Raw genomic sequence first — 13,818 nt, 5'->3', positions numbered from 1 at the left:
TTCAAGGCTCTGTCAGGCATTGACACACGCAGGCTCCAAGCGGGAAGCTAAACACCGCCTTCACCTCCTCTCTGGTTCCACATTAACCTCTATTAAAGTGCAGGAAAAACACAAATGCTGTAGTGCCATCATTCAGGTTTTAAATACCAAAGTGTATTTAGACATCCAGCCAGCTTGCCACCTTTGAGAATGTACTCTGCAAACTCTCTGGTTCTTCCCCTTTCTCTCCATGACAGCAGTATATAACCAGTTTGCTTGGTGAATTCAACGGTAGAAGGTCTGGGTTGAGTATTTATGGTACAGGCATAAAAATCTGAGAGAGAACTTTGACAGCACTGCCTATGCTTTTTGAGGCAATAGTATGTGTTATAAATGGAAAATGAGACAAAATGGTCTAAGACAATCAGGCAAAGTATTTTCAAAATATGTCATCTTTGAAAGCCAGGCTGTGGAAAAGACACAGTGCAATGTAAGCCCTGTTGTGCTTTGACCTGGACATGTGTCTAAGTCCACTGGGAGCTGTGGGCAGAGAGGGTTTCATCACTGCTTCTGTCCTTTTCTAAGTATAGGGCATGTCTAACAGCATTTCCTTGCAAAGTAGCACCCTTGCTTGCTGCTCTGGGGTTTGCTGCTGGTGCTTACCAACTGTGTGGTTCACTCCCACTCTCTGGGGAGCCAGGGCAGATTCCATCCCAACACCAGTGTGCCTAGCCCACATGCATTACACTTGGATTAATTATACCCATTTTACCCCATGGTTTAGACTCTTTGGAGAATGTGTAAGAAAATGAAAGCACAGGAGACATAAAGGATTTCCCTAATACTTTACTCCTGAAAATGATTACAGAATTAAAATTCATAGCAATAATAATCTTGAGACACACCATCTCCTCTCTAATGATCAGCACATCAAAGTTTCTGTGACCTGGAGGGCTCATAGTGTTCCAGGCACGACAGGACTTCTCCATGTTTGGCTAATCTGTAGTAATTACCTTCCCTTGGACCTACAGGGACATTCACCTCTGCAAAGAAATTTGACTTTTTTTGCTGTGGTGCTCCATTCAGGCTTTTTCACCCAATCTCAAAGTCTTCCAATAGTTTCCTCTTTTGAAAAACAGTCCTGGAAGGAGGAAAGGAAGGCAGCACAACAGAGACAATCAAAGTCAATAGCACTAGATTGTTCTTTGACAATTTCCCTGTGATAGTCCTTCAGTGATGTGTTAGGCCCCTTTGCCAGGAAGGATGCCTGTCTGGAATGCATTACTGTAACTTGTCTTGGACATATTTAAGCATGTGTTTAGTAGAGCATACAAAATGGAGTTCAAGAGACAAAATGGAGTTTCAATTTAATATGGACATACCACTCTGCTAAACTATGTCAAGAATGGGTTTTTCCATTGTGTAATAGTGTTTACAGAGCACCTCTATTTTCATTTTTAATGGTTACTGTAACAAGATCAACTATTTGTTTAGCATAGCCATTTATGATTTATATTGCAACCCATCATTATTGTAGTCTCATTTTAGCAGCTCAGAGTAAAACAAAACATCACTCTGTCGTCGAGCAACCTGAGACATTGTCCACTCTTGGCATTTGGTTTAAAATAAACAAAATTACCTAGCTTTAAAGCTTTTTCTGGATTAGTGGCTTTTAGATAATGTGAATTACAAATGATATCTATAAACTATAAGTACTAAAATTACTAAATTACTAGAAATAATCTTTTTGCACAATGTTATTGCAACATTTTCTTAAAATGAAACACAATGAATTGTGTTGGGAAGCCATCAGAGCAAGTTAAGCTATGGTTAAAGGATATAGCCAAAGTTTAAATTTAAATCTAACTTCCAGTTTGAATCTAAATGGAAGAAATTTGTATTTGGATTATGTGATTACGAACACAAGCTTTGAAGATCTATAACATCCTTTGAAGAGATCCAGATGTCAAGCCGAAGTGGCTTTACCCAAAAGCTGAACTTATTAAATACAGCAACTTTCACCAGCTCTCTCCTTGCTTCTTCTCCTTTAATCTCTAAGTTCTAGGATATCACTGTTGAGATACCTTTGTGCACAAAACAGTCTCCGAAGTTGCTGCCCCTCCACACTGCAGCCCTAAGCTTGTTTTGGCATCAAAAGCCATGTGGGATAATATTCATCATGCTTCTACACTGCAGTGGGACAAGATGTAGTACAATCATACTCTGATGTACTTCAGTAAGAAGCAGAAGAAGCTCAAAGATCTATGTGCGTAATTTTTTTTTCTTCTAGCTAATGTAAGTCTGCCTGCAGAACTTAGGGCATATATGTGTGTGTGTATATATATATATATGCATACAAAGAGAAAGCGAATATGTAATACCCTCAGAAGTTAAAAACAAAAAAAAACCTGTGGATGAAAAAGAAGTAAAATGAACCCTTACTTCTCTCAACAAGAGCAAAGAAATTAGATGTAGAAAGGAGACAGATAAAAACAGGGGTGAAAATTCTTTCTCCCTGTAATCCAGATAGCACAGAGGACCCTGGCAATGAAGACAGAGTGACTTGGCATAGACAAAAGTAGCTTGTGGGGAGGGGAGGACACACAGTTAGGCTGGAAGCCTCTGTTGAACCTCTACATCCCTGTGGCAATTGTTATCTGAACTAGCTACCTGAAGCTAATGTGGGTATGTCTACATTTCTAGTCACTGTATATGCACGTACAGTTAGCAATAGATAAATTCATTTTGTTTGCAGTTATTCTCTTTGGCTTTCAACCCTTTCCTATTTTTTTTCTGCCTTCTTGCAACTTCCTTTCTGTCTTCCAAATTCTTCTGTATATGTAGGCTATAATGACGATTCTTTAAGTAAGTGTCACCATGAGAAATTTTGTTCTCTGATTGCTTTTGTACAACATTATTACAGTTTCTTTGTGACATAGTCTATATGGGATGTGTTTCATTTAAAGCACATAAAGAATAAATAAAAATTACCATTCTTGCAAGCTTTGCTACATCGTAATCATTATTATAAATGCTGGCAGAGTTAGTGCCAACTGAGGTGGAGAGATGAAAACAGGCTTTCTGACTACAGTGTGTGACTGATCTGGACCATGCTAATGGGATGCAAAAGCCAGCTTGAGATCCCGTGGTAGATCCATGCCTGATAAAACAGCTTTACCACTCTGGACATTTGCTGAACTCTGTCATAGCTCTTACGTCAGTAACAGTCAGAGAGCATTTAGGTAATTAGGTTCCTAACTTATATAGGATAACAGAATGGTAGGGTTGGAAGGGACCTCCAGAAATCATCTAGTCCAACACCCCTGCAGAAGCAGGTTCATCTAGATAAAATGCATTTATTAACAGCACTTGGGTATTTTGTGCATGTCAGTTGCTGAACATTGTAACTTGTTTTACAAAGGGTAATTCCATAAGAGATTCTATCTGGCCATGCCGTAGTGTTGCATGTATATTTTATTTATAACAATCATTTAACTAAAGAATATTAGGCAATTCTGAATAGATATTAAAACTGGCTCCCAGTTATATATCTTTTCATATTACAATGCAGTTACGTACTTAGTTTGCTCTCACCCAAATTTCTCATGCAGTTACCCTTTAATGTGAAAAGAAATGTTGTCAAGAGTAGTTATTATCACATACCAGACTATTGTATTAGCATTCACTTTTAATAGATTAAAATGAAAGATTTTGAAATCTGCCCTTAATGATACTAAAAGATCTTGAAGACACATTGTGAAGGCTTTAGATGAAATGTCATGTGATATATATATATACATCATACATAGGTTCATAAAAGACAGTTCATTTAACTGCCTGCCTTTGTGTTTCATCTGTTCTGTTTGGATGAATCATCCACAGGTTAAGGGATGCTTGTGCAGTTTCTTTGCTTGAAGTCAAGCACACTGAGTGGCAGCGAAATGTACGAAATACAAGGTTCTTGTAAACCTGGGGATAAATAAAATAAGACAATTTTTGAGTCATGGAGTATAACCTGGAAAAAAAATCTAGTGGTCTTTGGGCTGTATCTGCTGATCTTTTGACTCACTGTCTGATACGAATAGGTTGCTTGAACTGCTGTTGCATAAATCACGTCACCTGTAAAGCTGAATTTAAGGTGGACATAGTATGAGTTAAGCTGGCCTGGAGGAGAGTTGCTGAGAGATGCCATGCTTCAGAGCCTGCCTGTAACAAAGCAGTGTATAAAAAAGTGAAATAATTCAATATTAACTTATGGGGTTCAAGGGCTGGTTTTGGAAGCTTCTGAAACACAGGAAAAAAAAATAAGAGTAGGACCTTCCAGATGTTCAAATTGTAGACAATTTTGTTGTGTTTTTTTATTTGTTTCTATGTGGGATAGTCACATTTGGGTAGGGTTAGCAGAGACACAATGTGCTGCATCATTCTCTCTGTATTTTTTGTTACTGAAGACTTGTGTAACCTTTTTTTGGCTAGGCTGGGGTGTATAGGTCATCTGTATTCCACATATCTTTGGCAGTTGAGAAAAGGATGTTGAATAAAAAATTCAGCATTGAAGCAAGCATTTTGTTTTGTTTGGTATACAAATATAGTAATTTCCCTCTTTTAGAAACATTTTAGTAAATATTGAGCACTTGAAGGAGTTATTTCTGGACAATACCTGCTTTTTCATTTGAGTTTATGGGTGCTTTTCAGACTCAAATCTGAAATCTTAGGAACTGCCAAGATTGATGCATCACACTGCACTAGAGGGCAGATAATAATTTGTATGGCTATAAATGTAGTACAAATACTAACATGGCAACAATGTTATTGTGAGTTAATACATTACAGGCTACATACTGCAAATATAAACACTACAAAAAAAATACACATTGCATCAAATCTTATTGAACTATACAACCTATTACACATATTTCTAACAAGCAGATGGTACATATTGCAATAACGAAACTTCGTGCTTGAACACTGATGAAGTTAAATAATAAATCAAACAGCTGCTGAGTATTTTTATATGTTAACAGGTCACTCAGATTTTACAGACATTATGCATCAATATATTTTTCTAAGAATTTACCCCAATAAAGTAATCCAAAATATTCCACAAGATCAGTTCCCATTTAAGGCCAAGGCAAGAACCTGGGAAGTTTAACTTTAGCTGTACTTTTGTCTTTTAGTTTCACTGATACTCCCATTAAGCCCACAGACCATGGTAGAAAAAAGGCATTTCAATGCTAAATAAGGGGCCACAAGCAACAAAGAGGAAAGGCAGAGATCCAAGATCGTATCAATACTGGAGGCACCACTGGTAGCAAGACACCGATTGGGTAGGCAGATGTTCCAAGAAATAACACACAGAATTATGAAAATTTCCAGGATTCATGGAAAAATAACTTAGGGAATTTTTTCTGTGAATACAGATTTGGTGATTGTAAGTTTGGAAGTAAGGACAGATGACCAAAATCCAAAAGAGGGAATTATCTGAAAGATTAATGTACTTCATAAAGATTTTTAAATCACAGGCTTAGATGTTATGAAAGGCAAAATAAAATGAAATAACCCCTGACTGTGTCTAGATAGTATGCAGAAAATTAAAGAAATCTCTAATGTTCATTGCAACTAGACATGCGCAACATAGTATTTGAATTACAGTGATGTTTGCAATGTAGTGCAGCAAGCGTATTAAAATAATGAGGGAAATTCAAAATAGGAGACTTAAGGAATCACGGTTTCCAGGGAAGATGGCACTACCATATACTTACAATATAATATATACTTACTTATAATATATACTTACAATATAAGTATCCCATCCATAGGATTTCTTATAAATATGAAATGGAATGCATTTTTTCTGAAAAAGATATCTTAACTTCATTCTGAAACATCTGAGAAATGATAAGTTCACTGTTGACATAATGCTTAATTACCTTCTAAAGTGGGAACTTATATCTTATTTCAGGACTGAATTTCTTTAACTCCCATTTCTCAATACTAGATCTCATTATACCACTGTCAGGAAGGCTGACATCCTGCTATCAGACATCTTTCCAAGGTATAAGTGCCAATTGCAGTGATCAAGGCACCTTTCAGCCTTTCCTCTGACAAGCTGAATAAGCTTAGCTCCTGTAGGGGTTGCATTGGAGTGCTTGGTTTTCAACTACAGGCTGTGAAGTCTCTCTTCAAAACTTTATCTGTCCATTGAGATGTACATTTTTTCCTGGTGTGTAAACAATCCAGATGCTACAAACTTTTCTCCAAACTTCTACTTTGAATGCTAATACATAACATTCTTGAATGAGAACACTGAAAGGAATGGCTGGTGTAAACAAGAAACAATAAAGGAACAACCATCAATCCCTATTTTTATGATCTAGTCCAGCTATCTCTATTCTATCAAACTTTGGGAATGCAGATCTGTGCCTATGGCATAATTGCTCCCTTCACATGAAACTAGGCCTTCTGATGGGTAGGCTGTGACTTTCTACTAAATAGCTCTGCAGACCAGCAACTGATTTGCCGTGAGCTGGCACTCGTTCATGCCTACTGCTGCTATTACAAGCCTTGTAGCCTCTGGCACAGAAAAAGGATGAACAGCTGGAAGCCAAAACCTTTTCAGCCACCTCAGCAAAAATTCATAGCGCTATCTGCCAAAGCCACAGTTTGACTTTAGCACTTTGGTCTAGTTGAATATGCTGCATCTTGCAGGTAGAATATCCTAAGAACCACGGCATGGATCTAGAAACATCCATGGGATATTTCACTGCCACCTCCGGTAGAAGCAGAGCAAGCGCAACAGTGGGGACTTTTAAAAAACGCCACTGTGTCGTCAAAAATAATGGCTTAAGTCCAAAATATGTCACTCTAAGCATTCACAGAAGGGGTCAGGTGAAAGTTATTTCAAACAGACCTCGTAACAGCTGGAAATTTGTGGTTGATGACTGGGGATGAGGATTCCTGCTGTTGTGCATTTCTACTTGAAAGGCTTGAAAAGATTTTTGCTACCTCCTGAGTGGACACTGGGACTATAGTTGCCCTGTTGGCACTACCATTTGAGTGGGCGTGACAAAAGTTCTGTGGGGACATTTTCCAGATTACATAAGAAATCCGTAGTTCTATTCTTCTTTGTGTTGGTACAGGATGCTGCTTAAGTTCTGACAGTTTTTCCCATCTAGACCTTCAGATTTTAATCAACTACTTTCTATCACAGTTCTGTTACTTCTTAACTGCAGCTGAGAGGAGAAAAAGAACAAAAAGCTTTGTACATGTTTCCAGGAATGGTATTTATCATTTACAGAAGGATGTTTTTGCAGTTCTGATTATGAATGTTTACTTTATTCACACATTGAGCAAACTATCCTCTTAACACCATACGGTCAGGACGTGTACTGTTTCATACGTTCAGATGTCTGAAATCTGTCTGGAAATATATTTCCTACTTTCTTATATGGGAACATTTCAATAGGAGGAGGTTTAATTTGTTTTGAAATTTCAACTCTTACTCTGCTCAGAAGCTAAAGTTGGGATCCATTAAGATGCATTTTAGTGCAGTTTCTATTCTCATCTTCCTTTTCTCAGTAACTGTGCAAGTCACTTAGTACTTCATTACAACTAACAGCAATATGTATACATGGTGCACAAAATGAGCCATTTTGTTTCAAAACAGATTGCAGATGAAAGGAAACCATTCATTTCTTGCTTGCTAGCTGTAATTACTAGAGCGCTAATTACTCCAAATCACTGACATCCAGGGTCAATAAGGATGACAACAGGAACATCAAAGACAAGATGCACACATGCAATTACAAGTCTCTAAAACCAGTCTCTAATATTATTTTATGGCTACTGTGGGTTTTTTTCAGTCAATGCTGAAAAATATTGAAGTTTGCTGAATGTTTACTATTATTTCCTTTGCAGTTTGACGGTGAGAACATGTATATGAGTATGACAGAGCCAAGCCAGGACTATGTGCCAGCCAGCCAGGTGGGTTAATTAATCTTCTCTGCCTTGTTTCAAATTGTAATTAAACAAATTCAAAGAGTTGCATTGCAAATGAGTGGCACTATCAGTAACTGCTGCAATCAGGAATAATCATAATTTATAAACAAAGCATTTAAGCCTTGTTTCCAGTTAATGAGATAGAGCTGATAAAACACCAGAATTGGCATTTGTTGAAAGACGCTACCTTGTTTCCTCTCCAGAATGCAAGCAGCTGTTTTGCCAGCATGATCTTTCCTAAACAGTTGTTTTACCTTCAGGAAATAAAGTCTTTACAGGTGCAGATTATTTGTTTATCTGACTGCAGACAAGTTAATCATTATAAGCTACACATGTCACAAATAGTGTTAATTATCACTTGTAGGGCAGTTGTAGTTGAAGAACTGCATTCTACGCTGCTTACATGGCTGAGGAGTATTGCAATTGTTACACAGTTAGTGGTGGGGTTAAGGCAACAACTTGGTCTTTTATAGCTTGCAGCCCCAAAGGTTTAATGGACTGTGGATTCTTTACATGTAATTTTGAGTTCTTTCCATTTTGAGAAACCCTACACACTAAATTCTGATATTAAGTGTACATTTAAAAAATTTTTAACCTTTCTATGTGAATAATAAGATACTATAGATTTTGAAGAATAAAATATTTTAATTAATCAATTATTGAAAAGCAAAAATAGTTTTAAATTTTTTTGCTTGTCTATCTGTAGCTGTATCTACATGTAGGGGTGAAATTTTCATTGACTTCAAATGTTTCAGTTTAATTGCACTTTACTGAGTGATGCTGATAGTGGTGCAGGTAGGTTAGATTGTGTCAGAAATTGCCCTGAATAATCAGGCTTGTGGTCTAGGTCATAGAATTTCTCACGCCAAGCAGTGGGTAGTTTGATATACCTCTTGCTGACAGGAGCAATAGGATTATGTGGAGAGCTCCTATTAGGTGAGAAGTAACTTTGCATGCACAATTAATGTGTGTAGATAAGCAGGATGTAATTTAGGAATCAAGAGCTCTGGAATGGGAGGAGCAGCTGGCACACCAGAAAGCTGCAACCCTTAAGATTCTGTGATTCTGTGCTGCCACTTAATGAGACCTGGACAGGCTGGAGGGCTGGGCAAGGAGAAATCTAACGACATTCAACATGGGCAAGTGTAGAGTATTGCATCTGGGAAAGAATAGCATCATCATAAATTGTGGAGTCTCCTTCTCTGGTAACATTCAAAACCCACCTGGATGACCTGTGTGACCTACTCTAGATGGTCCTGTTCTGGCACGGGGGTTGGACTAGATGATCAATTGAGGTCCCTTCGAACTCTTAAGATTCTGTGATTCTCTGAAAGGGAAAATACTGTCAAAGCTAAATGTCGTCATGAAGTCGAGTTCCTCAGGTGCACAGGTTCATTTAGGGGCCAGGAAGCAGGTTATGTGAGATGAGCTATTTTGCTCATTCCAAAAGACTATCTTTAAAATGTACCACCATGTCACTTCCCAGCCTTCTGTTGAAGTTATTGAGAAATACCTGTAGAGAGCAACTGTACTTTGCATTTAGGATTTGCGCATGATTGAACTCATTCAGCTAAGAACCCTCCAAGATCCAGAGGTAGTTTAGAATAGAACTGTTTGATTAAAAAATGAAAAATTATATTATTAATTTTTCTCTAACCATTAATCCAAAAACTGTACTGACAAGTTTTAGTATTACTATTAGATTAAAGCAGCCAGTATCATCTCATTTATGCCTTAAGGGTTTTGAAGTGCAAGGGCTAATTGAATTTGTTTGAAACAGTAGAAATACAAACTCTGTGAATGATTGCTGTTATAAGGCAGCTGCTACCTTTCAGAGAATCATTATGTCTATCTTAAATAGTTTTGAATAAAGAATTGCAAATCGACATTATACATCAGAATTATTTTCCTTCTGTTGATATTTTTGTGCTGTATATGCATGTAGTTTAAATAATTTAAATGGCATATTGAAAAATTAAGAGTATAAGTTTTAATCTTTTATGCAGTTTCTACATGTGCTAACAAGGCCTAGATCCTCAGAGATATTTATGTGTCTAACTACTCTGGTTTCGGTGGAAGTATGGTGCTTAGAGTATCTTTAAAGATCCAGGCCTAGATATTTTAAGTGCAAATGATTTTGTCTTCAGGGAAGAAATCTATCAAATGTGACACTTCCAAATCCAAAGACAAGAGAAAACCCTGAATGCTTACGAAGGACTGGAACCACGAAAGGGCTTAAAGACTTTAAATCTCACAATGGCAAAGCTGAGCTCTTGAGGTGTAATTAAAAATCCAGAGGCAGGTATTGAAACTCTCTGTCCCTTGCTGGGACATGTGGCATGAGGTAGCTGAGCTGCCAGGCACAGTGTTTTAAGTTATTACCAAATGCACACTGGTCAAACAGCCTCCTGTACCTGTTTGAGACACATTGTCAGCCTAGGGCTGATGCAGTCTCCCTTACTGTGATTCTCTCCTAGTACTTGCACCATTGCAGTGTTTCTTTAAGTAAATACATGTGAAAGCCTGTAATAACAATACATTTTTTTTAAAAAAGGAGACAAAAACCTCACACTAGGAGCAGAAAGCCAGGGTGTGTTGGAAACCTGCCTCTCTCTTGTTTAGGCAAGAACCTGGGATTGTGAGAAAGCCTTCCAAACTTGTTTCTGACAGACATAGCTGTTAGTCATTCCTCAGAGTTGCTGAGCAGCTCTCAATTGACAGTGCTGGTGAGGACTTCACCGTCTGTAATGGGACACCATTCTTATCTCAGGCATAAACATTTGGTTGACATTCAAAATTGGTGAACTGACTACCATTTCCATGTCTGGTCTGCTTGTTAAAAGTAGAAAGAATATGATATTCACTGCCCTGAAAACAAAGAATGCAAGACTATGTAGCTTACTGGGGAGGGAGAGGAGGAAGAAAGGATACGACTGTTTCCTGGTCCTTGTGTTCAGGACTATTTGTTCATTTTCCTGTCACTGTTACTGGATGTAAAACAAAAAATGCCATCAAAAAAAGTGACAAAATATTCTCTCCCAGATGAAAGCCCAGTCACTTCATCCATAGAGTTTTGTCCTATGTCCATTTTGCTGCTGTTCTCATGAGTCTTGCAGTTGCATGATGTCAGTGAGAGGAGTGCAAGCTCCTTCTAGTCAATAACCTGGCTGTTCGCTTGCAGTATTGGAGATAAGGATTTGAATCCTGTCAGAATGAGGAGTGAATTCACTTCTCCTCTATCCTTGATAGATGTACATCTGTTAACTAAAATGTGAATCCCACATGTTAGGAGATGTGTGGTCCTATCAAAAGCTTTTATTCAAGCTCTGATCATGCTTACTCAGTCAAACATTAACATCCTTTTCTAATTTCAGATTCTGACACAGCTTATCTGGGAGGTAGGCTGGCAGACTGAGTCATGATATGCAACACCAAAGACCAAAAGGTTTCCACTAGGCTGCCTTCAGGATTATGTGACTATAGAGGCAGGATTTGGGGAGTCTTGTGCATGCTGACAAGCACTTCAGTTCTTTCTATTTACTGCCAAGTGTTCATATTCAGGAAAACATCACCTTTTATTATTTAAGGTTTTTAATCAATTTATCCCCTTTAGGCTAACGTAAATAAAAGCTCAGACATTGGACAGGAAAAATACAGATTTGTTCCTTTTGCTAAATAACATCAAACATCTGCATAGTTTGGTAATCCAGGACAACTTGCCTCACAGCATCCCTCAACAATTATCATTTCTGTTCAATTTTCAAATCAGTACATGCTTTGGGACTTACAGACTAAGTTGCTAAGTAGCAACATATGGCTCACTACTGTTCCTGTGATGTTGCTGCAAGCAAATAGCATAATTCTATACTTGAAATGATTTTTACAGAAAGCCAGTGCTGGAACTGAGCCAGAAGTGTAAGTATACAGTAAAAATTAATGATATTCTTTTAAACCGTCCCAAGAGGCTGTTTGGCAATGTTGTCTCTGTGTACATTTTATATATATGTGTAAGTACTGTATTTTTGGTTATGATATATGTAGCACAGGAGTCTACACTGCAGGCATCTTCTAAATGAGTTATACCAACTATATTGACAAACATACACAGTAAAACTACATGACATTTTCACTACTAATTGCACTTCGATCTGAAAATATTTATCATTTTAAAATAAAACTAAACCCAACTGCTCTATATCTCAGATTCTCACAAATATATTGTTTTCTCCTCTCACCTATAATTGGAATCTTGGAGATGAATTGTTCATGTAATTCCTCCTCCAGTAATTTGTGGGCCATGCACAGCACAGTATAAAATTATATTGTTTATTTTATGCTTCTTCCTAGTCACAATACAGAATGTAATTAGAGACTCTGTTGCACAAAACTTTGGCACTTTTTCTAGCCTTCCTGAGGACTGATAAATGTTAAGAGTAATGAATCCAGATGCCAAATCCTTTGCACAATCCAAAGGGAAGGGAGGAGATCTGGCCTGGAGCTTATAGTATGGGGCAGTACTCCCGTTGCCTTCAGGGAAAGGAAAGAGATACCCAAGGCAGAGAAAGGAGTACAGTTTGCAGAGAGATATTTTCCATGCTCCTAGAGCTATGGTAGGGAGATCTGTATAAGATATGTATGCATGCTCTTTGATATAGTGGGCGCCATGGGTATCAAAACCTTTTTGTGCTGTACAGCTCCAGGGAAAAGTAGGATAGAATGACATCCAATAGAGATAGTTTTCATGTTAACAGGAAACTAAGGGTTCCCCTGCCTTTTATTGCTATATGCACATGGACCTAGATACATCCCTAACTTTTTCTTCTATATAAATATATCTATATATCTTAATTTCATGGAGTATTAATGAGATAACTATTACTCATATGAAGTAGTTATGGATAAATACTACATAAAAGCTGCCTTCTCTTGCTCTATGGAGGTCTTTCCCTGTAAATGTCAGGGTACTGTATCCCATTCCTGCCAGAAGATATGTCTCTTCTCTCTTGTCACTCTTGTAGAGCCACAGTCAGCAGAGTAAGACAGGAGCTAGCTGCTTTGGAAAACATTCGGGAAAAGCAGTATTCCTAGATGGAGAATCATTAAGTGGCCCAGTGTAGTCCCATGGGTATGTGCTACTCTGAAGTCCAGGGCAAGCCTATCCAAAGCTACAAAGCTTTTGCTCATGTATTGAGAGGCTGCTCCATGGTAAGAAGGCAATGCCACCTGGTCAGTCTTCTGTTTGATTGCAGTTCTGGGCTCTGTCTTCTGGACCATACTCCACCTTCGTCTTCCTGCTCCACTGTATTTTAATTTCAAAAATGAGATATTAAGGGAAGGGAGTGCACTTCTTGCTCCTCCATTTCTTTGAAGTACAAAAAACCCTAAGATCTAGATTTAAATGGCCTCAGGGAATGAAAAACACGAGGCAGATCTTTCAGAGTGGTTAAACATAGAGGTGATTTTACCCCACCTTTCTCTTTTGTGTAGAATATTATCTTTTAATGTGTTTTAGCATCAGACACAGAATCTGGAAAGAATCGAGTCCCTGACAAAAATACAACAGCTGCATTAACAAGTGTATCTTCATAAATATATGTATCTAGAATCATAGGTATCTAAAATCATATAATGGTTTGAGTTTTAAGGCATCTTTGAAGATCATCTAGTCCAATCCCTCATCATAGGCAGGGATATTTTCCACTAAGTCAGGTTGCTCAAAGCCCTATCCAACCTGGCTTTAAATACTTCCCAATGATGGGTCACCCACAACTTCTTCAAGTGTCTCACTAGTCTCACAATAAAGAACTTCTTCCCATGTCAAATCTGAATCTACCCTCTCTC

The 13,818-nt window shown here is 37.9% G+C and overlaps 1 protein-coding gene across 2 annotated transcripts in view; it reads left to right on the top strand.

The window, feature by feature from the left end:
* Positions 1-13,818, top strand: part of TOX (thymocyte selection associated high mobility group box) — a 226,804-nt gene that overhangs the window by 106,298 nt on the left and 106,688 nt on the right. For both annotated transcript variants that reach the window (XM_061995001.1, XM_061995000.1), the window contains exon 2: positions 7,897-7,962. In XM_061995001.1, the coding sequence (XP_061850985.1) occupies positions 7,897-7,962 (66 nt within the window). The remainder of the gene's footprint in view (positions 1-7,896; positions 7,963-13,818) is intronic.

This window comes from Colius striatus, chromosome 4 (genome assembly GCF_028858725.1).
Source record: "Colius striatus isolate bColStr4 chromosome 4, bColStr4.1.hap1, whole genome shotgun sequence".
Taxonomy (NCBI): Eukaryota; Metazoa; Chordata; class Aves; order Coliiformes; family Coliidae; genus Colius; species Colius striatus.
Note: the sequence above shows the minus strand (reverse complement) of the source record. Positions and strands in the feature narration are given on the sequence as shown.